At 34.5% G+C, this 26688-nt stretch overlaps 1 protein-coding gene across 4 annotated transcripts in view; it reads left to right on the plus strand.

Annotated features, from left to right (window-relative positions):
- The window catches only part of CCSER1 (coiled-coil serine rich protein 1), a 1210612-nt gene that overhangs the window by 503674 nt on the left and 680250 nt on the right, over positions 1-26688 (plus strand). For all 4 annotated transcript variants that reach the window (XM_060094716.1, XM_060094688.1, XM_060094698.1 and 1 more), the window contains exon 7: positions 12902-12979. In XM_060094716.1, coding sequence (XP_059950699.1) covers positions 12902-12979 — 78 coding nt within the window. The remainder of the gene's footprint in view (positions 1-12901; positions 12980-26688) is intronic.

Consider the following 26688-nt stretch of genomic DNA (forward strand, 5'->3'; position numbering starts at 1 on the left):
CACTCGAGGGGAGAGAATGACACAACAGTGCAAATTCAAGAAAGCAGGAATCTTTGGAAGCCATTCTAGAAGCCGACTACATTAGCCAATATATCAAGTTTTAAGTGCTAGCCCTGGCCGGCAGAATTTAAAGCTAGAAGCTTACTAGCACTCTATAGCAGACACAGAATTCAGCTGTCTTTCAGTTTAAAAGCTGCCAACAATCTCCTACCTACGGAACACTTAAAAAGTCCAAGAATGGAAAGGCAATCTTTCCTTCCAGTTCAATACTATACCAGCCAAATCTGCTCATGAAAAGCTGCTCTGTATAGTTCAAAGTCAGCCAGCAGCAACTTGCAACCCCTAAGGCCCTGGCATCTGTGTTTTGACCGAGATGACTCATGGCCATTGTCTTTCTGATGTTCCTGGGACCCAGAGGCTTTGCTGAGGTCTATTCATCCCACACACCATCACTTAATACTCACAACAATGTAAAAGGGCTCCTTGCCCTTGGGAAAAGTCTCCATAAGCTGCAGACAACCTTCCAGGTTAAAATTCTTAGGATTTGAGGCTTAAAGTTCTTACTTGGACCTTAGCAGTAAAAAGCCTACTGCAGAGCTGTTGAACAAAACACATGTTCTCTGCATGTGATCCAGCTAGAAAAAAAAAAGAGAAATGAGCTGAGCCAATCACACCACGTTGATCCATCCCAAATTCACCAGCAAGAAAATTTACCGATTCTTTGCTAGGCAGAGAAGCTGAGAGTGTAACACTAGTAAAGCTCCTTCTACATGAAAGGAAACACCAGGAATGAGGAATAAGTGTTCCCTGCGAACTTAATTTCCAAATATTTCATTTGCTTTATAACTTCATTTTCTTTAAAAGTATAAAATTAAACATAGTCACAGATCTTTGACTTTATGATTTATTTATGTTTAGAAAAGCCCTGCCCATTCTATAATTGATAGATAATACTTACCTATATTTTCTTCAAGTTCTTTTGCATTTTCTTTATATTTAGCACTTTAATACATTTAAAGTTTATTTGAATGAAATTTAAGGATGTATTTTTCCCCCTAACACTTAACCAATTAGTAAATCACAGCCTATTAAATAACCTGGTATATTTCTCTATGCCTATTGAAGGTACAATAAATTTAGAACTCAAACTTCTCAAGTAGGAGTAAAAATCAGTACATTAGCCTTGGGGGAAAATTTGATAATATATGTGAAATTAGCCAATTATGTGCATATTAACTGAGACTTTATAATTCTATAACTTTATTAAAAGAAATAGTCACAGATCTGTTTTAGGACTCTTATCACAGCATTAATTGTAAAGAAAAATGAAAATGCAAAAATTATGACACATGAATAAAGTTATATGATGGTATTTTCACTCATCATAAAGTACATGGAAGAAAAATGTTTGATGCGAGAAAAATCCTGAGAATGTAGTTTGGGGCAAAATTTAGAATAGATAATATACATTAATTCCAGTCAATTACATGTCACAGAAAAAGACTGAAAAAAAGTATGTACATATTTAATCAGTGATTATCTTAGATAGTTGGATTTTTATTTGTTTGTTTGCTTCCCTATCTACTTACTTATGAATCCTTTTTCTAGTTTGTACTTTCCACGCTTGCTTATCTCCTCTAACGAATTTAAGATAACTGAAGGCAAGGACTTTTTATTAAACATACATCGCAAATCTGGTTTGTGATAGATCCTCGATACTGCTTGTTAAATGTTGTAAATGAAATAAGACCATAATTTCAGTTTGTGTCAGCAGCAGAACATACCAAGGATGTTCAAGAAAATAAGCAGATAGAGGGATAAAGGAGATTCAAGTCATAAAGAGGTCTAGCAACAGTTGGTTTGGATTCAGCCTAAGAGATTAGGGATCAGGGACAGAATTTCTTTCCTTGGGAGAAATAGTAGGTAAAAACAGGAACTCAGCCTTACAATATCTGTACAATAACTTGGGGAAATTATATAGGAACTTTGAGGTTCAAATATCATGCACTTCCAGAATTGGGATATATGAGTTGAAACTGCAATTTCCTAAAATTGAAGCAAACGAAAGCAAAATAAAATTAATAAGCTAGTCATTGTTGAGGTAACTAATGCCACCATCAACAAAAATAGGCTGGTTTAAAAAAATATGTTGTTAATCGATTAGCTATTTCTATCTTAAATTATGTTGCCGTGTGTCTGGCATGAAGTCATTGTGCTTTCAGTAGTTGATTTTTCAATTATTTTAAATGAATAAGAGGATATAAATTTTGTCACTATGGTGAAGCTCTAGCACTGCTCAAAGGATAAAGTGCTTGGATTGTAAATGATTTGTGTTTCTTTGTACATATACCATAGCTTGATATAAAGCATACTCTGAGAGAATCTAATTACTACTTTTTTCTAACTTTATACAAAACAAAGAATCTTCCACTCTGTAATGTGGTTTCTGAATGGTTCTCTTCACCAAAAGGAAAGAACTCAAATAGGTTACCACCCTGAGTTCTTGCGTCAAGTTTAGTTTTCATTATTAGTTAATATGTTGGCCAATATCTGATTAAGTACAGTCTCTTATTCATTTAGTTATTCTGTATCATCCCCACAAAACCTGCTTGTCCCTATTTGAGTTGATATAATTTAATTTCTGAAATTTCCAAACTAAGTACCAAGTCCTAATTTCTCCTGTGGGAATGAGCTAGTTTATATCTCTTTTATAGCCTAGTAATTTAGGTTACTTTGGGCTTTGGTCACAACCTTGATTTAGCTTTGGTTTAGTGACAAAACAGTGAGGTAATGAGATTAGTAATTGGGATTGATCACATCAGAGTAAGACTAAGAGCAAAGCTAACTCAACACTGAGCCAGGCATTTATTGGGATATTGTTTCTCTCAGCTGTCTTCGATTATTTATTTTATTTTTTTATTTTTATTTTTTGCGGTACGCGGACCTCTCACTGTTGTGGCCTCTCCCGTTGAGGAGCACAGGCTCCGGACGCGCAGGCTCAGCGGCCATGGCTCACAGGCTCAGCTGCTCCGCGGCATGCGGCATCTTCCCGGACCGGGGCACGAACCTGTGTCCCCTGCATTGGCAGGCGGACTCTCAATCACTGCGCCACTAGGGAAGCCCCTGTCTTCACTTATTGCTATCAGGCAGGAAGAGATTTTGAAAATCTCAATGATTTTAAGAAGGTGAACTTCAACCAGAGCTTTTGTTTACCTTATGCATCTGTACTAAAGGCCTTTTGACACAGAGAATACATGGTGAGGCAGTGGGACTTACTCACTTTTAAGCCTCATGTGGGTGTGTAAACTGATAGAATCTCCACGCAGGACAATTTGGCAGCATAATTCAAAATTACAACTGAATATCTCTTTTAGCCCAGTCATTCTACATCCTCAAAATTATCTTATAGGTACAATGCATATAAGGTAAGGTTACTGATTTCAGCTGTGTTTGTAATAACGAAAGAGTGGGAATGCAACACTGGTTAACTTTATTATCATATAGCCATAAAATGAAATACAATGTGGCCATATAAAAGAATGAGGGATCTCATTACATACAAATACATGGTAATTTGAAAAAGGCAAGTTGAAGAATAGTATTCTAACATGTTATCCTATATGTATAGAGAAAACAAATGACCCTCTGTGTGTGTGTGGATAGATAGATAGATAGATAGATAGATGTGTGTGTTTCTAGTATATACATATACATTTATAGAAGGTTATGCAATAAATTGGTAAGATCAGTGGGCTCTGGATGGCTAAAGACTAGAAGTGGAAGAGAAATCTTTTCCTGGAAAAAGGTGTTACACGTTTTGAATTTTGGACTATGAGAATGTGTTATCTGGTCAAAAGTAAATTTATGTATAATATATATAATATATATTTTACATACATATATAATATACATTACATATATAATAAAAAGAGAATAAGTAAATACATTATTTATTTATTTATTTATTTTATTTGGTTGCACCGGGTCTTAGTTGCAGCAGGCGGGCTTCTTAGTTGCAGCACATGGGTTCCATAGTTGCAGCAGGTGGGCTCCTTTAGTTGAAGCTCGTGGGCTCCTTAGTTGCGGCTTGTAGGCTCCTTAGTTGTGGCATGCAAACTCTTAGTTGTGGCATGCACATGAAGCGCCAAATTCAAAAAATATGTGAGTCCCCCAAAGTTTAGAAAGTAATTTAATTAATTATTTTACTACCACATAAATATTGCTAAATTCTCAGTCTGAGATAGAATAATATCCTGGCTGTCTACTTCTGTCAGCCAATTCAAATTTTAGATTCTACAACTTGCAACTTCCCAACCAGAGAGCTTATTCCTATATCAGAAAGGATGCTTAAATCTTAGGCATACTCTTTTTTGAAAATCATTTGTTCATGTAGAGCTGAGTTATCAATATGTCAAATACATCCTTAGGACTCAGTTTCTTTCTCTCCATTTCTTGTATTGGCTCTGCATTGGACTTGTTTCTAGGGATGTCCCATCTACTTGGTGGCCTCTGTCAGTTTAAATAGAAATACATTCTTGACCTTAGAGCACTGGCTGAATGAAAGTATCTCTTTCTCAAATTTCCAACACAATTCTCAGATTTGACCTTCACTTAAATAATTCGGATTTTGTGCTCTTTGTATCCGATAAGAATGGTTGTAGTACTGATCCAGTAGCCTCAAAATAAGCATGGGCATATAACCAAGGACTACCTTTTATTGAATGGCTGAATAAATAAATGAAGTTTCATAGAAAATTGGCATGTCTAATAAAAGGAAAATATTTTCAAGAAAAGTGGCCCATTAAAACTACAGAAGTCTAAATTATCCTATGTACTTTATCAGTAATAACACCAGTGATTATTAAAACAACAAAATACTATAACATGTGGTATACATTTTTTACTTAATTTTAGAACTACAAGAATATGTGTTCAAATTAGAGTTAACACATTTAGATGACCATTTAATTTTATTAGACCTAAAGAATTACTTTATATCATACTTTTTACCCTAATAGCTTAAAAATTAAAATATGTCACTTACAGTCAAATATGTTTATGTACTCAATAGATTTGAGCCAAATCGATCATGTTTCAACTTCAAGAAATCCCTATAAATAAATTTCGATTCCATAGGACAGATCCATTAATTATGCTTTTAGGGGAGGTATAGTTAATGAATTTGCACTGTAGAATGATGGCATTTGTGCAAAACAATTTAACATCAGCTTTTCGATGAGATCTTCATAGAAGATTAAAGATTATTTGGTGGAGAAGTTATGCATCCCAATAAAATGGTCTGTTGCAATTTATTTTTATGAAAGTTGGAACAGCCCTGCTGAAAGCTTAGAATATGAGTATAATGACAGTTATGTATTATAATCCTGAAAAGCCTGGTTGGATTGCTAATGAAGAATATTTTTAAATAAACTTTTTATTTCAAAATAGTTTCAGAGGGGTGGGATAGGGAGGGTGGGAGCGAGAAGCAAGAGGGAGGAGATATGGGGATATATGTATACTTATGGCTGATTCACTTTGTTATAAAGCAGAAACTAACACAACATTGTAAAACAATTATACTCCAATAAAGATATTTTAAAAAAAAGAAAAGCTGTGGAGATGGTACAGAGAACTCTCATATACCATTCATCCAGTTTCCTCTAATGTCATCATCCTCCCTCAGCAGAGCACATTTATCACAACTTAGAACCAATATTGGTCCATTACTATGAACTAAACTCAGTGATTTATTCAGATGTCACCAGTTTTCCTTAATGGACTTTTTGCTATTTGAGGATTTTATCCAAGATGCCACATTGTATTTAGTCATCATGCCTCCATAGCAGCATAATCTGTGACAGTTCTCAGTCTTTTCTTGTCCTTGATGACCTTTGCTTTGGTCAGATTTTTGCAGAATGTCTCTCAATTTGAGTTTGTCCAGTGTCTTTCTCATGATTAGACTGATGTCATTGGTTTCGGGGAGGAAAATCACAGAGGTAAAGTACTCCTCTCATCACATTGTATCATGCTATCTATATGCTCTCTATAGGATGTTAACCTTGATCACTTGGTTGAGGTAGTGTTTGCCATGTTTCTCCACTGCAAAGTTACCTTTCCCCCTTTTCATACTCTACTCTTTTTGGAAGTAAGCCACTAAGCACAGCCTGGGGCTGAGGGTGTGACGTTAAGTTCCATCTCTTGAAGAGGGAGCGTATCTACATAAATTATTTAGAATGTTTCTGTAAGAGAGACTAGTCTGTTCTCCCCAATTGTTTATTTATTCAGTCACTTATTTATGTATGAATTCATGATTTTTGTTTGATGCTTTGATTATACTCCAGTACTATGTTATTTATTTTGTTGCTCAAATTGTTCCAGCTTTGGCAATTGGGAGCTCTCTCATGTTGGCTCATTTGTCTCTTGGGCACACCCCTTCCTTTTATTTTTTGAGCACTTTTGAGCACTTTCTTACTTTCTGGCACAAGCTATTCATTCCTTGCCTCATCCCAGGCATCACCTATTTCTCCAAGGAGCGCTGGTTCCTTTATCAGAAGAAATCAAGACCCAGGCACTGGGCATTAATATAGAATAGTTTATTTAATAAAATTAACACATTTTTCCCCAGAATCAGAGGGAAAATACAATATGGCTTACATAAGAAAAATATTTTTAATATTTGTAAAAAAATTCTCTCATTTTCATGGACAAAAAGTAACTCCCTAATTTATGAATTAATGAAAAATATTTTAAAACTGAATTTTAATTTTAATTTTTATGTTATTATACAAGTGGCTGATTGCTAATTTTATACACAAGGCATCAACAGTATCAAGTGATAGATCAATTGAGAGTTCTTTATTTTTCTATGTAAAAAGAAAGAACAGAATAGTATGTTTCTCAAAGCTATTACAATGAGTTCATATTTGCACTTATCAATAATAGATATAATAGTAGAAGTTAAGAGATGTAACATTCAAGTTTCAACATTCTTTTCTGATTTAGTATTTTGTGTCCCTTATTCTTTAATTTCCCTATTTCTTTGGTGACAGGATATTGAGTGCCAAAGCCCTCAAATGTATACTTTGGCCATGGACGGTTGAGCAGTGACAGTTTTGAGTGTGATTACACTTTCTAACCAAACATTTTAAGCATTATTTATAATAATAGATACTATGCCACTTTCCCAAATTGTGGTCTAAAATGTAACCTGGGAAAATTGTTATTAATATAACAAAAATATTTCCTTCCATACTCATTATTTATTGAGAAAAGACCACCTATTGTGATTCACTAGTACTTACTGTTCACTTTCCTGACTTTTTTTTTTTTTTTTGTGGTACGCGGGCCTCTCACTATTGTGGCCTCTCCCGTTACGGAGCACAGGCTCCAGACACGCAGGCTCAGCGGCCATGGCTCACGGGCCCAGCCGCTCCATGGCATGTGGGATCTTCCTGGACCGGGTCACGAACCCGTATCCCCTGCATTGGCAGGCGGACTCTCCACCACTGTGCCACCAAGGAAGCCCCCTGATTTTTTTTTTAATAAGCTTAACTTTGTTTATTTGTTTTTTCTCAGCAATAACTTCTAGTAATTCTGACATCAGTGTTGATAAAGTACTAGGTTGGTAGTCAGAGTTGGTACCAGGATACTTGAGACTGAGGATTTCACTGAGGTCATTTATCTGCTATTTCCAGCCTCTTGATAAGTTGCCCCTAATTATTCATATGTTTTTTATGAGCCATCTCATTGGAGCCAAGAAAAGATCTATTCAGCTCCCTGCCATTGTTTTCCTCTAGCCTGGTGTCATTTTCATTTAGATTTGTTAATACTTATTCTTCACCAACATTGTGTGGCAGCTCTTAGTATGCCAAAGTGGCATGGTGTTGGCAAAACCTCTCTATGTGCTTAAATAATTTTTATTCCATTGAGAAATTTAAGGAAGAGGGGAATATTCCTATCTCATTTCTTACAATTTTATTTTAAAAAGCTCGTTTTATTTCCACTTGTGCCCTCTTTTTCCTCAGAGTCAAAGATGAGTCAACAGTAGGAGTTGATAGATACACTGCTCTTCTTGGAATTACTATTCTCCTTCGCACTTAAAGCTTATATCTCTCCTGCCATCCATCTGTCCAGGAAGTTCCATAATCACCCACTCTGAGGAGAGTCTTGTATATTAATTTTAAATTATCAATACTTTAGCAAAGACTTTCTCCCCTTCCACAACACACCCACAAGCAGATAATATTTCAGTGTTTAGGTGTGCTGTAATTAAAGTATCGTTAAGGCAGTAGTAACTGTTAGATTCCCATCTAAGTTGTGAGACTGGCTAAAGTGTCTGAGGTTACTTGATAAAATACAAACTAATCTCTGTGAAAATCTTTGTACTAGAATGTGTACAGTACAAATATTAAGGTTACTTAATGCTCATTAAACACCAAGTAATTGCAAAAATATTTTCAAAGAATAGAATCCTAACTCTGTTGTGTTTTTGGCCATCATATGTTGATCTGAAAGGATGGTAGAAGAAAACATACATGAAAATCTTTGTGAACTTGAAGTAGGACAAGATTTCTTAGGAAAAACACCAGAAAAGTATAAACCATAAAAAACAAACAAACAAAACGGCAAATAAGATGGAAAGCATTGGTTCTTTTGTAGACACTGTTAAGAAAATGAAGAGGCAAGCCCAAACTGGGTGAAAATATTTATAATAAATATATATGACAAAGGATTTGTATTCAAACAACCCAGTGAAAGAGAAGAATAGGCAAAATATTTGAACAGACATTTCACAAAACAAGATATACTTCCTAATGGTCAGTAGGCATATGAAAAGATGCTTGGCATCATTTGTCATCCTTGGAAATGAAAGGTAAAACCGCAGTGAGCTACCACTACAGACCCATGGAATGGCTAAAATTAAAAAAAAAAAAAAAAAAAACCAACTAAATACCAGTGTTTATGAGATACAATGCAAATGAAAGTACAAACTATTGCATTTTGGAAAACACTTGTCAGTTTCTTATAAAGCTAACATAATACCAGATATAAATTTACCATAGGAAGCAAGTAATTTCACCAGTAGGTATTTATCCAAGAGAAACGAAAACATCCATCCACATAAAGATATATACAAAAGCACTCAGTATGGCTGTATTCCCAATACCCCCAAACTGGAAACAATGCAAATTCTAGCAACAGGTGATTGGATAAATGAATTGTGGCCTCTGCTAAATACTACACAACATTTAAAAGGATGGACTACTGAAACATGCAACAATATGATATGATGAATTTCAGAATAATTTTGCTGAGTGAACGGAGCTGGGCCTAAACATATTCATATTAATATGTTTCCCTTCATATGAAATTCTAGGGAAGGAAAAACTAACCTATAGCATATAGCTTATCAGTGTTGCTTGGGACCATGGATTGGGTGGGTGGCAGGTGCTTGCATGCAAAGGAACGTGAGGGAACATTTGAGGTAATGAGAATGTTCTATAATTTGATTTCGGTGGTAGTTATACATGTGAGTACATTTGTCAAATCTCATCTGGCTATATATTTTGAAAAGTTGCATTTTAGTAAAGGTATGTTGATTTAAAGAAATAAAGTTGATTTAAAGAAAAAGAGGTTGGAGATGAGGGAAGAGTTTGCAAATTTAGGGAAATTATATTCTAAAAACAACAACAACAAAGTGAGTGGTATCTTCAAAACTAATGAGTAGAAAGAATTCTGAAGAGCAGTATGCATGAGAGGAGGGTGATATTCACGAGAATATCTCTGATATGCTCAAAGGAAATATTTGGCTAGATTTTATTATTGAACTTAAAGATCTTACTTAATGTTCAGCTCAATTTGGAAGAAAATAAAAGAGAACTTAGCATACTTGGGATAGAAATAGAAAGGGGGAAAGTCTACTAATTTGTATAAAATAACATTTTACGTGAAGGAACAATGCTAGGTTCATATTTATTTAATCACCTAATGTTGGAATGAAGCACACATTTATTGGACTTAGAACCAGAAAACCAAGTTTTAGGACACTCAGACAATAAGAATTAAGATCGTTTTTTTTTTTTATAACCTGTCAAGAATGTCTAGTGCAGTCTCCAAAGGGTCAGAAAACCCAAATGTGTCATACGAGCATTAAGGAGATTCCTTCTGTTGGGATGATTTGCTTCTTTTGCAGAATAGCTTTTCCATATTCCCATGGGATTTTCTTTCACGTTATTGTGAATGGACCATTTCCAAAGTCTCTAAAATACATTAAAAGCAAATGAAGCCATAATTCTAAAAAAATAATTTATGAAGAAAGTTATGAAAGAACACACACTGTTGGCTTTTAAAAACTTCAAGTGTAACTTGAGTGTACTTTTAAAATTTGTATTTAGATATACACTTGCATTGGTATTGCTGTCATTGAATGAAAGGGTAAATGATTTAAAATATGAAGTATGGATAAGACATATCTGAAGGATTTACTATAGTATTTTATCTGAAGTGTGAATAAATTGGAATGACACCTAAATTATAGATCACTGAAACACAAATGGGATAAAAACAAGCTGAAACTGAAGATTTTTTATGCTATTTTTTGCTATGAATTTCTCAACTTGATTATTAAATGCAGTTTATCAGATGTTGTCATATAAGATTGATTTGCTTTTTTAAAACACTTTTCTCAAGATTTCCTAAGAGTAATAGAATTAAAATGTCACACTATAAGATAGATTTGAAAGTTAAAGTGAGAACAAAGTTTTCTCTAAGAATGATATTCAAATAATCAAGGTTACATGATGCAAATTTTAGAGTCTGCTTTCCATAGTGCTCAGAATGACACATTTATTTCTGGGAAGTTGTGGGAGACCTTAACCCTTAAAGAAGTTAACCATGACACTTTATTTTGAGCTCATCTTCTTATGGAAGTTAAAAAAACCTTCATCTGATCCAGGCTTTCAAATTTTTGTAACTGAATGTCATCTCTGTCTCCTGAATATGATTTTCAAGGACATAATACTTTAATATGCTATGCAGAATATCAATACTTTAGGAAAATATCAGATAATTCAACTAAATATGAACTGTGCTCTATCACTTGCTTAATTTCTCCTGAAAAAGCTAATGAGAGGAACAGCTCAAGAGTCTTGTTTTTCTATTTCTCCAAAAATGTTTTGCTCATTTCTTCTGTTAAAATCCTGCAGTAAATTGATTCCTAAGAAAACCTCTTTGTTTGCCTATTACATCATGTAATCAGATAGTGAAAGTCAGAAGTTCAGAATATTTCCTGATTTTGATCTAATAAATGGCCAAGAAGCTCTGAATATATTTAGAAATTAGTCAGTAAGTAACTCACCTCAGTTATCTGGTGCCTGTATTTTCCTGCTTCCTTTAGTAGATTATTGTTCAGTTTTTATCTAATATCCTCCTTTAGACATTTTAACTCAATGTTCAGGCTTATGTCAATTTCTAAAGAAAGTACATGTTGCATAAAATATTATACTGAGTATCTTGGGTCCTCTGTTTATAGTTCATAGCCATTGTTTCTGGAATAGACAGTCAGAAGTAATGCTACTTTAATGGATATTAAAATGTGTCTGTGTTATTGTACACCTGAATCAAGTGAATTGAAAATAATCTTTGAGTAGAAAGAGACACTAAGAATTTGTAGCAACTGCAGCATGTATTCTTTGAATGTATTCTTTTGTTAGAATTTGTCAGCCAAACTTGTCTGCTTGTTCCCTTATCTCAATCAAGGTTAATTCATGTTTTTGCTTTAATCTTTACTGAAAGTTTTTCTGTATTTGTGTCCATGTACATTTGGAAATGGAACTGAAAAAATATAGGTGTGCATTTTTTTTAAAGGTTTTGTTTGCTTATCTACTTAAATGGAAGAATTCCTCTGAGAGAACGAGTTGAGAGCATAGTAAAATAACTTCTGTTGGGCTTCCCTGGTGGTGCAGTGGTTGAGAGTCCGCCTACCAATGCAGGGGACACGGGTTCGTGCCCCAGTCCGGGAATATCTCACATGCCGTGGAGCGGCTGGGCCCGTGAGCCATGGCCGCTGAGCCTGCGCATTTGGAGCCTGCGCTCTGCAACGGAAGAGGCCCCAGCAGTGAGAGGCCCGCGTACCAAAACAAAAAACAAAAAAAACTTCTGTTGCTGCCTATTATCAATATCTTTTTCTTGGTTTTAGAAAGAAATAATGACAAGCTTCTAACACGCATCTCTTTATATAGGCTAATCTCTCATTTAAGAAGTTTTAATTGATTACATTTTTAAAGGACTAGAGAACAGCATTAGCAACATTCTGATAATTCTCTTATATTTGTGTAAATCTTTTGTCCTTAATTTTTATTTAGCTGAATATAATAAGAAAGTTTGTCAAGAGCTATGAATATGGGAATTTTTAGAATTTAATATTTCTTCATTTTGCAATTGTAAATTAATGGCAGATATGCTTTTCATGATGAATTAAAAACTGGGTACAATGACTCAAATCTCCATAAAAGGAAAATATGAATAACACATATTTGAAAATCAGCCTGAAAGACATTGAAATAACACCATAGTGAGCCATTATAGGTATAGTTTAATTATCAAAAAAAGGTAAAAATATGTTAAGCAAATATAATACTAGATACCATCCTAACATAAAAGATGGTTATTATATTTAATAAAATACACTTGAAATGCAAATTGAGAAGTGATAATTTGATTAATTTCTTAATTATGTCTAAGGAATGATTCATTATGCAATAATAATTTGAATTTTTCTACATCCATTTTCACTTATATATTTATTTTTTATTTTAACAAGAAGAGTTAGATCCGAAATTAGGAATAATAAAAAATGACTACAAAAAAGTATCTCTTTAATTCAATTTTGTTTTTCTTGTAGAGTACAGATATGAGCCCAGCAAGTAGCACCACTTCACTTCCTGTTAGTCCTCTTACTGAAGAGCCATCGCCTTTCAAGGTAAAAAATAAATTGAAAACATTTTTAATAATTGTTTACAATTCTTTTAGGATCTTTATTTTATTTAATAAAAATATTTATTTTACTATAGTAAAATAGGTAGTTCAGGCGTAGATGGTGAGGTTAACTGCTTTAGTTCATAAGGATCTTGTTTCAGATGTTAAAATTTTGTTTTGTCTGTTGTCATTCTACTTGCTAAATAAAGGTAGAGTTTGAATAGAAATTGATACTTTATATAACACACTGTTTGCCTTGCATGTAAGAGACAGTAATTTCATTGTAATAGTTCGATGTCACAGGAATTATAGGTTTCAAATCCTGTATTTATATTAATTTAAGCAATAAGTTTGGAATGAATTATTCAGCACTCATTGAGTAGTTAAACTTTCATTAGCTAGTTGAATTATCATTGATGACTCTAGGTCATAATTAATTAATTGTGTATTCTTTACAAACTAATGGTAAAAATAAAAAATTAACATATGGAATCATTCCTCCAAACACTGTATTTTTAAAATATTTAAGTAAATACTCTAAGTATGATTAGCAGAATTCTTCAGTTTGGGAGTCTGTATACATTACAAATATGAAGTCATCTTCTTGTTTTGCTATTTAAGATTAGATGTTTCTCTTTAAGCCAAAGCTTGTAAATCAGCTATTTTATATGTGTACCAGAGATTTTTGGATTTCTTTAGGATTATTGTAAATAAAGGGACTCCTTAAGATCATGGGAAAGAAAAAAAAAACTTGGAAAGTTGGGATGATACACTTATGTGCAATGGTTTCAGTTTAGTTTAAAGACAGGGAAACATATTTTGGGGGGTTATGATGATTTGTGTTTTATCATAACTTTGTTATTGTTTTTCATATGAAGACAAAATCTTATTCAACTTCATACTTCTTACATCTAGTACAGTGACTGACATGGATTTCTGTATACTCAATATTTGCTCTATTGTTAAAATGAAAATAATAGAAGGTTATAAATTCCATTGTGGGTCTTTAGTTTTCTAATTATAGATGCTTTGTGGCTTAATGATAGACAATAATAACTGTTAAAGGCTCATTTTATGTCAGAGAATTGTTAAATACTAAATAGAATTCTTATTATATCATTTATTGAGAAATATTTTATCATTCTACAACAAAAGGAGAAAATAATACTAATGTTTAAATGCTTAGTGTTCCTTAATATTCCATCTTATGGTAGATGGGATAAAATTTAAAGAAAAATCATATTTTTAAAAAGTTTTTAATTGAATTCTCACAGCATCACTAGAAACCATTTTCTCTTTTTAATATATTGATAATGACTACCCTCCTTGAAAATTAATGTATTTTTTAACAGAGGTAAAAGGAAACGTCAGATATATTCCAAAATCTGCTGACATAAAGCTAATATAAATATAATTATTTTAGTTAGTTTCTCTGACTGGTTCTAAGAGATCAGTATTTTTCCCGTGTTAAAGTGTAAATATACAGTTAAAACTTCCAAGTGCTTATAATATATAATATTGGCTTTTGCTAACCAATATAGTTACAGTACCTCTTAGTTTACTTCTTCTGTGATAGGAATATTATTTATATTTTTTCAAAACAATTTTATCAGATATAGAAACATCCACTAGTATTTCGAAGTATCTAAAATTAAGGTTTCAAATTATACAACTCCTGCATTTGCTTCTTTTATTTTTAGTTTATAAATTGTTGTCATATAAATGATTAATAGAATTCTTATTTATCCTTATATAAACACAAAATATACAGAAACTATTTTGAGATGTACCTTAGCAGTATAGTACATTTTAATTGCAAAAAAATTTGTTGAAAACAAAAAACATGGAAGGCATTGAAGTTTTCCGATATCGATACCCTGAAAAATCTTTCAATTTTAATTCATTTATGTCCAAAACTTTATTTAAATTTTTGATATTTGACCAACATGATTAACTAGAAAAAATATTGACTATCTTTTACTCCCCAAGAATAAAATAAGATTAATCACCTTTGATACTTTAGTTGTATTTTCTAAGACAGTGATTTCAGCACCCAACTCCATAACCATCTGCCCTAATATTAGACTAGGAAGGCTTTTGAAAGATAAGCTTTGGTGGCCTGTTGAGAGACTTAATTATACCTTTTCTTCTGGGAAATAATTAGGTTAATAAAAGAAAGTATTCCATCCCTTTTCTTGGTCTATTTTGGAAGCACTCATATAACAGTTGCAGGAAGATATCCTGTTTTGGCTCAAGTGTTTATCCAAGTAAATTCTTTCCTTTAAATATTATCTTCAGAATGATTTTCAGATTAAATTTATTTTAACCATACCATTTGACATAATGACAAATGGTATGTAATATATTTTTAAAATCCTTAATAATTACCTTCCCACTAATATCTCTACCTATATTATTGACTTGAATGTTAGATGAGAAATTGGCTATCAATAGGAATGTACTACAGTGGGATCTATTAAATTTAAGGTAATAGAAAACTGGTAGTATCCTGGAGACTTACCCAAGGGGTCAAGAGCGGTATGTTAAGCTTTGGAGATACAAGAATCAAAGATAACAATTAAATTTTGTTTGGGACCAGATGCTTCTTTTCCATAATAAGACTGTATTTTTTTGGCACTACTAGTACTGGAGTACATACTTCAATTTAATTTCTAAACAAAACCAGATCTGCTCTTAAAAATAGCCCAAGCCCTGTATACTTACTCACGACTCTATTCCCTTACAGAACAGTTCACCTCGTGCTAAATTTCTTGCCCTTACCATTTAAAACCCATTGCCATAGTGTTTTGTTTGGTTTAGTCTTTCAAAAATGAGGACAGTTCTCACAAAAATCCATCTAGTCTTCTCTTAATAAATTGCAAGATCTGGGAAACTGCCTTTCTTTCAGATAGAACTGATTGATCAGAGATAAGTAGGGTTTCTCCATCTGGACAGGGTACATGGATACCAGTTCACCACAGTCACCATTCCCTATTCACACCTGGCAGTGAAAGCATTTGAGTGAACCCCTTCATATAAAAAGATGTATAATTCACAATCCTCCACTTATACCACAGGTAATAAACTCACAGATTTCCCAGTCAGACTCTTGGTGCTGAGAAGTTTCTAGGAGTCCAGATTTTTATAATTGTGCAGACTATTGTTATGGACATATATTTGGAAACAAAGGGCAAATGCATAACTTCAATTTTTTTAATAGAGTTTTCAGCATTCCATAAAATTTATACATATGTGGTCTGACACATATGCCACTACATTATTATGGAAAGGCCAAGGAATAACTAATTTCACATGGGTGGAAACAATATTTTATTAAACAGCCATAATAGAATCATAATAGTGCAAGTTAATTGATCTAAGTGAGACTTTGATATAAGGAAAAAGGGAGTAGACTGCTTAACTGTTAATTAAAACTTTTATGTTTTTCTGTAGAATAACCAAGTTGACATTGTTACTTTTGATGTGCCCATTCTACCCTATTCTACCTGTTCCCTCTGCCATTCTCCCTGATTTCCTTAATCTGCCTTGTCTCTTCCTTTGTGGCCTCAGTCAGATGTACCACACCAAAAATGCTTTAGGGCCATCAAATATCACTGTTCTTTAGTAGGATGACCCTTTTAATTTATTTGTATATACACAGGTATTACAGCCTCTATCCATTCCTGGAACTAACGTTCTTGAAGCTAAAGCTGGCTCACTGTTCCTGACCCCTCCATTAATAGTACACTTGATTATGGGCCATGTTCTTTTTGCCAACCACATTCATCACATATCTTTAAATTTATTTGTTCTTCAATGAAGCCTGATGGCTAGATCTTAATCCCTTTTCCTCCAGAATGCATCTTTTTTGATTACATAAGTTAGACACAGGTATTATCCTGCCTTATTCTTTTTTTTTTTTTTTTTTAAATATTTATTTATTTATTTGGTTGCGCCGGGTCTTAGTTGCAGCAGGCAGGCTCCTTAGTTGCAGCTCGCAGGCTCCTTAGTTGCAGCACATGGGCTCCTTCGTTGTGGCATGCGAACTCCCAGTTGCGGCATGCATGTGGGATCTAGTTCCCCAACCAGGGATCGAACCCGGTCCCCCTGCATTGGGAGCATGGAGTCCTATCCACTGCACCACCAGGGAAGTCCCGAGAGAGGTTGTTTTTTTTTTTTTTTGTGGTACGCGGGCCTCTCACTGTTGTGGCCTCCCCCGTTGCGGAGCACAGGCTCCGGAAGCGCAGGCTCAGCGGCCATGGCTCACGGGCCCAGCCGCTCCGCGGCATGTGGGATCCTCCCAGACCGGGGCACGAACCCGTTTCCCCTGCATCGGCAGGCGGACTCTCAACCACTGCGCCACCAGGGAAGCCCCCTGCCTTATTCTTTATCCTTATCCTGTGATAAAGCCAACAGGAAAGAAACAAATTCAATTTGCCTTTTCTTTAGACATTGTTTCAAAAGTACACCAAGACTATCCTCCATTCACCAATCTTCAGTCAAAGTCTGAAAATAAAAATCACCCATTGCCTTCATGACCCCACTGACTGCTGCTTCTCTATGTTAGTGGGTTCCTGGTATGTGTAAGGTGCTTGGGTATCCAGTGCCTAGAATGCACAGTGGAGCCACCCTGCCTGAAGTCCAGCCATCTTCCCCAGGAGCTGACACAGAGTGGTGCTGTGCTCTTTCCTGGGTCTCCTCTCTTATGGAATTCCAAGGTTCTCTGACTACTTTTCTTCATCCCCCTTATTTAAGCAAGGGACAGAGAGGAAGAAATAGAGAAATACATGAAGGTCTCAAAAATTTTATCCTGCTAGCCAATGCGGGGATGTTATGATCCACTTGACCATAGAGCCTAAACTCAGGACTTAGTAACATGTAGTAACACACATAGTTTGCTCTCAATTATATAAAATAAATATTGAGTAGAGGGCCTCCCTGGTGGCGCAAGTGGTTGAGAGTCCGCCTGCCGATGCAGGGGATACGGGTTCGTGCCCCGGTCTGGGAGGATCCCATATGCCGCGGAGCGGCTGGGCCCGTGAGCCATGGCCGCTGAGCCTGCGCGTCCGGAGCCTGCGCGTCCGGAGCCTGTGCTCCGCGACGGGGGAGGCCACAACAGTGAGAGGCCCGCATACCGCAAAAAAAAAAAAAAAAAAAAAAAAAAATATTGAGTAGAAAAAAAACCCCCAGAAAATATACAGTTATCAACAATCAACTATTTAGATGGACTATACTTTATTTTTTTCCTATAGTTTCTATAATGACCACTTATTTCTATTTTAAGAACAATATATTTTTTTAAGAAAGCAGAAAAGAGAGTTGGGAACATTAGAGGCATTGTAACCTAGTTAAGAGACTTCCTAGGATCAAATCCCAGTTTTGCCACTTTCTATTTTTATAACGGTGAGCCAGTTACTTTGTGTCTCAATTTCTCCATCTGTAAAATGGGATCAATAGCAACTGCTTCTTCATTGTGTTCTTATAAGGTTAAACAAGTTATTAAATAGAAAGTGCTTAGACTAGCACATAGTAAACAGTGTATGTTTTAACCGATCTTTTTTTACAGAGATATCCCTTAGTTTAAAGCAAGAAAGTTCTATATATTAGAAATAACATGAAACAAATATTTCCACTCAACTCCTTGTACTTCATTTCTAAATGTGAGAGTAGAAATATAAAGTCTTTACATTGATGAAGAAAAATGTTTAATATTCATTCCTAGAAGGAATGCTATTTATTTTATACACTCGAGTATTCAGATGAGCTCATATATCAGTTTCCTCTCATGAAAAATAATTAATGGAAATGTTTATCAATTATGAGGGAGAAGAAGTTAATATAATGAATTTGTCTTAAGGGGAAACTGGTAAATATACATAAAACATTACTTGGAAAAAAGGAATACATAATAGTTTGTGTAACCATAGGATGTATGGTATCTTCTTATCAGGAACACACCACAGTATATTTTTCTTTAATTCCCCAAACCTCCCCCTGTGCATTAACCTGGTAACTTTCTAAATACAATCCCCACTGAAGGAACATTATTTAATCACATTAGATTCTGGGAAAAACCTCATTGTGAACAAAGCACTATTGATATTTTACTTTTTATATAACATCAATATACTAAGTAGTGTCAGTTTATTTGGTCTAAAAACCATAGTGGAAAAGAACACATTTGGAGGCTCTGAGAGAGTGGAGTCAGATAGTGGTGTGACCTCATAACATCATCTGTTGCATATCTTGCATTGGTTGAGATTTTTTTGTGTGTGTTTATTGTTGTTTTTCATTTACTGAATTTAATGGTCTCTTTTTATTATTGGAATTCACTTTTCGGTTGTCCCAGAAAGAGCCCAGAATGGTATATTCTGCATTTTTGGTTAGTTTTTGACTAGACCATCTATTCATTCATTCATCTGTTGATGAATCAATTTATAAAATACCTACCACGTGCTTGATAATGTTCTAGACACTGGTGCTTCAATGTGAACAACACAGGCTGAATTCCTGCTTTCATGGTATTTGGGTTCTAGTGAGGAGTGATACACAGCAAAAGCATAAATATATAACATGTCAGGTAGGGATGATAAATGCTATAAAGAAAAATAGAGCAGGATTTGGAAGATAGGAAGTGACTTTAAAGTATGTTGTTGTTTCAAAAAGGATGGTCAAAGAAGGTTACTCTGATTAGGAGATAGTTTAGCAGAGACTAAAATGAAAAACAAGAGAAAGCCAGTCATCTATCTATGGGAGGAGGCTTGAGGACAAGTACAAAAGCCATGAGGCAGGGGAACACTTGACCTTTTTAGGATCGGCAAGAGTGACATTGGCTGGCGCAGAGTGAATGAGTGTGCAGGTAATAAAAGATCAAGTCAGAGAGAAACCAGATCATGAAGGGCCTTGTAGGCCGTGATAAAGACTTGGAATCTTACATTGCATGAGATGGGAAGCCACTGGAGTGTTTTGGGAAAAAAGGATGACATAATCAGACTTTATTTCAAAACTGTTACTCTGATTTCCATATAGATGTAGGCAGCAAAAGGACATGGTAGAAGAAGGAAAGCAAACTCCTATAGGTAAGAGATGGCATGGTAAATGTTGACAGGCTAATGAGCACTGGTAGGATTTTAGATACATTTTGAGTGTGAGTCATCAGGATTTGTTAATAGATTGTATGTGGGATATCAAAAAAGAGCAATATCAAAGATTATCCCTGATTCTAAGGTTCTCTATATTTTCCAGTTTTTACCTGTTTTGCTAATTTTTCTGATGTTGCAAATAAATAGGTATCATGATATAGCGATTAACAGAGTCTTCTCTGTGTATGCACATCCCTGGGGTCTCTTCCTCTTTTCATAAGGACACCAGTCATAGTGGATTAGAGCCCTCACCCCCCATCCCACCACAACCGTGGCCTCATTTTAACATCTCTTTAAAGACCTTGTATCCAAATACGGCTACGTTCTGAGGTCCTGGGAGTTGAAACTCCAACCTTCAAATTTTGAGGGGACAAAATTCAGCCCATAACAGACAGACTCAAGACTGCTAATGTTAATTCTTTCCTGAACACAAGGCCAACCTTGACTCAAGGAAAGGAAAAATAAATTGCACCTCTTGATGGGGAATGACAAGGATTTGGAGCAATTTTTAATCGACCATATAAATATGTGATATTCCTTTATTAATTCAGTTTTCAGTGCTATTAAATTCTCAGTGATGTGTGAGGGAGTTTGGATTTGAGGGAATGAAATAGGAAATGAGAGATTTCCTTAAATGTTTACACATATTCATCTGTGCACTTGAGTATATTTTCCAATGCTATTTTAATTTCCATTAAATTTGGAAACTTCATTTAAATGTTACCATATTTGAATTAACTTATAGTCCTTAAAACTTTGTGGTTGAGAATGTCAAAGAATTATGGCTATAAAAATATTTTACTAAAGTCTTGATTATAAACGCTGAGAGGAAAATTGAAATAACAACTACCAAACAATACTTTCTATATTATGTCTATATAGTATTATTTTATGTTAACATTTTTCCTTCTGGTTTTGTCAAGATAAATTTTGAATAAACACTGTATCTATTATTTAACTTTTGCAGACAGCATCACTGATGTATTATGAATATTCACTGGAAAGAAAACTAATAATTATATCCTGATAAATCAAGTAAAATTATTTTTAAATAAATTAAAATTACTTTTACAAGCCAAAACAAATTTTAATTTTTCTTAAAAGGTATGCAGTATCTCTCAGACATAGCAGACCTCAAGGGGAAAACAAAAATTAATGGAAATAATAAGCAAATACTTTCATGTTGCTTGCTAGCTTTATATTGCTGTCAAATCCTTCTCACACACTATTCAGATGGTTTCAGTAAGGCATGTCCAAGATATAGAACTTGTTAACATTAATACATGCTAAAAATAATGACATACACCCTCCCACCCCATCCACAGGTCACACATTCATTTTCTTCCTTAAATGTAAATCTCATTGAATTTCTTCATCTTTGCATAGGTTGCTGCCTTAGATTTCTCCTAACTGTTTTGAGTTCTCCATGTGCTAATGAGAGAAAACTTTCGTGGTAAAAAGCTTTATTTTAGCATACTCTCAGAGCATTGGGCCATACTCTGCTTACTGTGGTCAAAAAGTCCCTTTGACATATTTAGTGGACAAGATTTACTCAACATCTGTTAGAGATGATCTTCGAAAACCGAATTCAGGGATCCACTGTTTATATCATTGAGTTAAAAAGAGCTCCAGAAAACTACAAGATATATAGATTTGGATGGTATTTCATAATTGGCAAAAGTGAGGATTTTCTAGGAAAAGCTTGAATTTAGAATACAGGTACAGAACATTGGAGGAAAGAATTCAGGTGCACAATGTGAAAAGGTCTGGATTAATTTGTACATAAAAGACAGGATATTGAATTACTGCTAGCAAAATTCTAAAGCAAATAAAAGCCTTGAAATTTGGTGAAATAAAAACAACTTTATGTGTTTCTTGAAAGAAAATGAATTTTAAGAAACTGAGTCATTATGACCTCAACTTTGGTTTAGGGACCCACTTAAGAGTGGATTGGCGTCACCGAATATATGTTCTGTCTGCTGACAAGATGCCAGGACAGTTTTATTTGGAAACAGTTGATGTCAGCAATGTGCTCTGTTCCTCAATACCTGTTGGTCCCTAGTGTCTAGAAAACCTTGATGTGAGATAATAGTGGATGTGGCAGTCATTGCTCTGCACACCAATATTAACAAGATTTCTTTTAACATTTAATGAAGACGTCAGATATTGGAATTGGCTTGGGATTAACACTATATATTTAGGATAATATCATTATTAATGATAATTTAAGCAGTTGATCTCATGTTTAGTACATCCAGTGTTTATTTTTTATCTTAACATTACCATTTCATATACATTCTGGATCATATACACTTATTCTTTGTTGTTTTAAAATATAATCTCTTGCATTACTTCAGGATTTACCTGTAAGTGTGAAGTATACTGTAACACATTTTTTTTTTAAATAAGAAATTAGTAATCAAGGTAAAATTCCAAGGCTGTGATTCATTATTAACATGCCCATTTGAGATGGACCATGAATATGAGAAGCTGTCAGAGGTGGACTCAGCATGAGTTTAGTTTATCTGGCAATGACTTCCATCTCTTCTATCTTGGAATCATCTACTTAAATAACAAATGAAGTTTGGAAGCTGAATCATATCAGCGGTAAAATAAAATGTGCAAGGAATTAAGTACAGTTAATTCTGCCATACATCAGATAGTTTAGAAATGATTGTATTTACTTTGGTAACTACACAAGGTTAAAGAATATTAGACCTAAAGTGTTTATTAAGACATTGGACATCCTTTGTTTTAATTATACTATATGGGAATATTAAATGGCCATGCTGACAGATGCAATACGGTGAGTAAAATAAGCAACTATTCTGTTCTGAGGTTTTTTGTATCACAGATTTAACATTTCTTCAGTGCAGTTTTCAGTGCACATAAATAATTTGTCAGAGATTCTAATACCTGTAGTAACTCTTCTGGGCAAAATTGGCATATGGATGATGCAAATTAAAAGTTGGATAGTCATTATGAATAATCAGAAAATTCTATTTACCCTTGTCTACAGTAAAAGATATTCTTAATAGTTTAGGGAAGTGTATGAACATCACTTTATTTATTTTTGTTGTTGTTGTTCGCTTATTTTATTTTATTTTTAATTTATTTTTTTATTAGATTATAGTTGCTTTACAATGTTGTGTTAGTTTCTGCTGTACAACAAAGTAAACCAGTTATACATATATTGAATACACATATCCCCTCTTTTTTAGATTCCTTCCCATTTAGGTCACCACAGAGCACTGAGTAGAGTTCCCTGTGCTACACAGTAGGTTCTCATTAGTTATCTAATTTATACATAGTAGTTATATTTGTCAATCCCAATGTCCCAATTCATCCCACCTCCCCTTTTCCCCTTGGTAACCATACATCTGTTCTCTATGTCTGTGACTCTACTTCTGCTTTGCAAACAAGTTCATCTGTATCATATTTCTAGATTCCACATATAAGCAATATTTTACAGTATTTGTTTTTCTCTTTCTGAGTCACTTCACTCTGTATGACAGTCTCTAGGTCCATCCACATCTCTGCTAATTGCACAGTTTTGTCCCTTTTTATGGCTGAGTAATATTCCATTGTATATATGTACCACATCTTCTTTATCTATTCCTCTGTCTATGTACATTTAGGTTGCTTCCATGTCCTGACTATCGTAAATAGTGCTGCAATGAGCATCGGGGTGCATGCATCCTTTCGAATTATGGTTTTCTCCAGATGTATGCCCAGGAGTGGGATTGCTGGGTCATATGGTAGCTCTATTTTTAGTTTTTTTAAGGAATTTCTATACTCTTCTCCATAGTGGCTATACCAATTTACATTCCCACCAACAGTGCAAGAGGGTTCCCTTTTCTCCACATCCTCTCCAGCATTTATTGTTTGTAGATTTTTTGTTGATGGCCATTCTGACCAGTGTGAGGTAATACCTCATTGTAGTTTTGATTTGCATTTCTCTAATAATTAGTGATGTTGAGCATCTTTTCTTGTGTTTTACTTTAAAATGAATTGCAAAAGAGATCAGGAAGGGTGCAATGTGCTTTTGCAAATACTTAACTTTTTTCCTCTTGGATAGTGACTTATTCCTAGCGCAAGAAATTAGAAGGTAAACAATTGCCAGATGGATATTAGCCTCTAATCAGCAGCCTAATAGCAATAATTTTGAAGATAGATGTAATTTGAATATTCTGAGTAGTTATTGATTTCAGATTTTCAGCTAAGGAAATTCTGTTTTCTTTTAAGCTTTTGCATTACATTATCAGCAGTCAGCTTCTGTCTGTACTGGGACTTGCCTTTTTTCTCAGGTAATCTCTTTTACTCTAGCAAATCTGATAAGAAACTCTTATCTCAGGAGATGTGACAAGCACTGATAATGTTGGCTAAACCTGTTATATTATAATCTTATTGCATATATTTCTTATTAAGAATAAAAATTCAAGTTCTTTTCTTCTTTCCCACATAACATCTGTGAAACAATCTTCCTCACCAAGGGAAAAGAAAATCCCTTCTTATATATAAATATATATAGGAATCTGTTTCAACAACCTTTATTCCTTACAGACTCCACACAGGCAAACTTCTTTTTCCATGTCTCCAAGTTTTTTCCTTCCTTCTGTCTCCTTGGATACCAAAGTTGACCTAGTACAGAGAACCAGACCTATCACCTTCTGACTCACCCTCTCCCCAAAGGTACTGAAAAGCCTTGAGGAAATTCATACACTGAGTTAAAACTCTCAATGGAAAACAAAACTGTGATTCATTATAATCAAGCCAGAAAATAGACTTGTCGTCCATTCTCTATGTAATGCCATACACCTGTGCTATCTTAGACCAGTCACTAGACTTAATGATGTGTGTGTTCATCCAAGTTGCTTATTTTGACCATAAAAAAAAAGAATAAAAATTTCTTTAAAGTAGTTAGGCCCTGCTTAACAAGAAAGTCTTTGGCAGCAGTATTTGAGCTGAAAGTTTTTAAAAAGCTGAGCAGAATTGTCAAAGCATAATTAAGGGTAGAAGAATTAAGCTCACTTTTCTCCCTTAAGTGTCTTTGCCAGACAATAGAAACTGACAATAGAGCCAAGTAGGAAAATGGAGCCATGCCAGCTGCTACACCATATTAGAGAGAGATGGGTCATAATTTCTGGTAATAATGCCTACATGAATAAAACCGACAGTGGTCTGTCCTCTTGTTAACATTAGCTGTTTCTCTCTTTCTCTTTCTTGTTATTTCCTGTGGGCCTTACTCACTTAGTGATAATAGTTCTACTATTATCATTTCTCACTATTTCTGTTATTTTCTTGAATGTAGTGAGTCATTCAGAACAATCAACAAACATTTATTGAGTTCCTACTATGTGTAAGACCTTATGTAAAGGTACTGGGGAAGAAATATTTTCTTCAGACTGTATAAAGCTACAGAATATCATAATGCTGGTTGTAGCTCAGCATGGCCTGGAAAAATGTCAAGTATTTCAAAAGTTCAGAGATGCAGTTGAGGAAAGGGAAGTGTCGTGAGGTAAAGGAGAAGTAAGCTCCAAGGTCTCAAGCTAGACCACGAAGGTCTAGAAATTATAAACATTCAGATGCGTGTTGTCCATGTGGCAAGGAAGAATTTGTTTGTTGTGAAGGACTTCATATGCTTTATAGAGAACTTCGACTACCTTCTACAAGCAGTGAGGTACAGGGAGCAAGCAAGAGTTGTGTCTTAGTCTGTTCAGGCTGATCTAGGAAAATATCATAAACTAGGAAGCATATAAACAACAGAAATGTATTTATTTCTCACAGTTCGGGAGGCTAGGAGTCCAAGATCAAAGCACTGGCAGATTCAGTGTTTGGTGAGGGCCCACTTCCTAGACACCTTCTTTTTGTCTTTTCGTTGTAGCCCTCACATGGCAAAAGTAGCAAGTGAGCTGCCTGAGGCCTTTTTTATAAGGGCACTCATCCCATTCCTGAGGGCTCTGACCTCATGGTTTAACCCCCTCGGCATCCCTACATCCTAATATTATCACCTCGGCATGTTAAGATTTCAACATATAAAGGTTTGGGGATACACATATTCATACCATAGCAAGTTGAGCAAATTTTAAGATGCAAAATGAAGAAAATTTTGTAATTCTTCTTGAGCTCGATTTCCACAGAATGGGTTCTGAACTTCAGTCGAAATTTGTCAATTCCTAGAAAATCAAATGGTACTAATAAAATACAAATGATAAGAAATAGGAAGGATTTTCATGTTATCCACTATTGTTGATTGCCTTCATCTGTATATGCAGATGCAGATCTGTTCATCAAATAGGATGACGATTGTCTATATCTATATTAAAATAATAGAGTTTATAGGTAGTCTAGGCTTTCATAAATATACACTAAAATATCCATATATTTATATTTATCTTATTGTTATATCTTAAAAAGTTGTCATTAGTGTATTAGTTTCATTTTGTTCCTGTAACAATTTACCACAAACTTAATGCCTTTAAACAATTCTCATTTTAGTTTCATATAGTTCTGAAAGTCAGAGGTCAGAATTAGGTCTTCCTAGACTGGAATCAAAGTGTTGGCAGAGCTG

Source organism: Mesoplodon densirostris, chromosome 1 (assembly GCF_025265405.1).
Source record: "Mesoplodon densirostris isolate mMesDen1 chromosome 1, mMesDen1 primary haplotype, whole genome shotgun sequence".
NCBI lineage: Eukaryota > Metazoa > Chordata > Mammalia > Artiodactyla > Ziphiidae > Mesoplodon > Mesoplodon densirostris.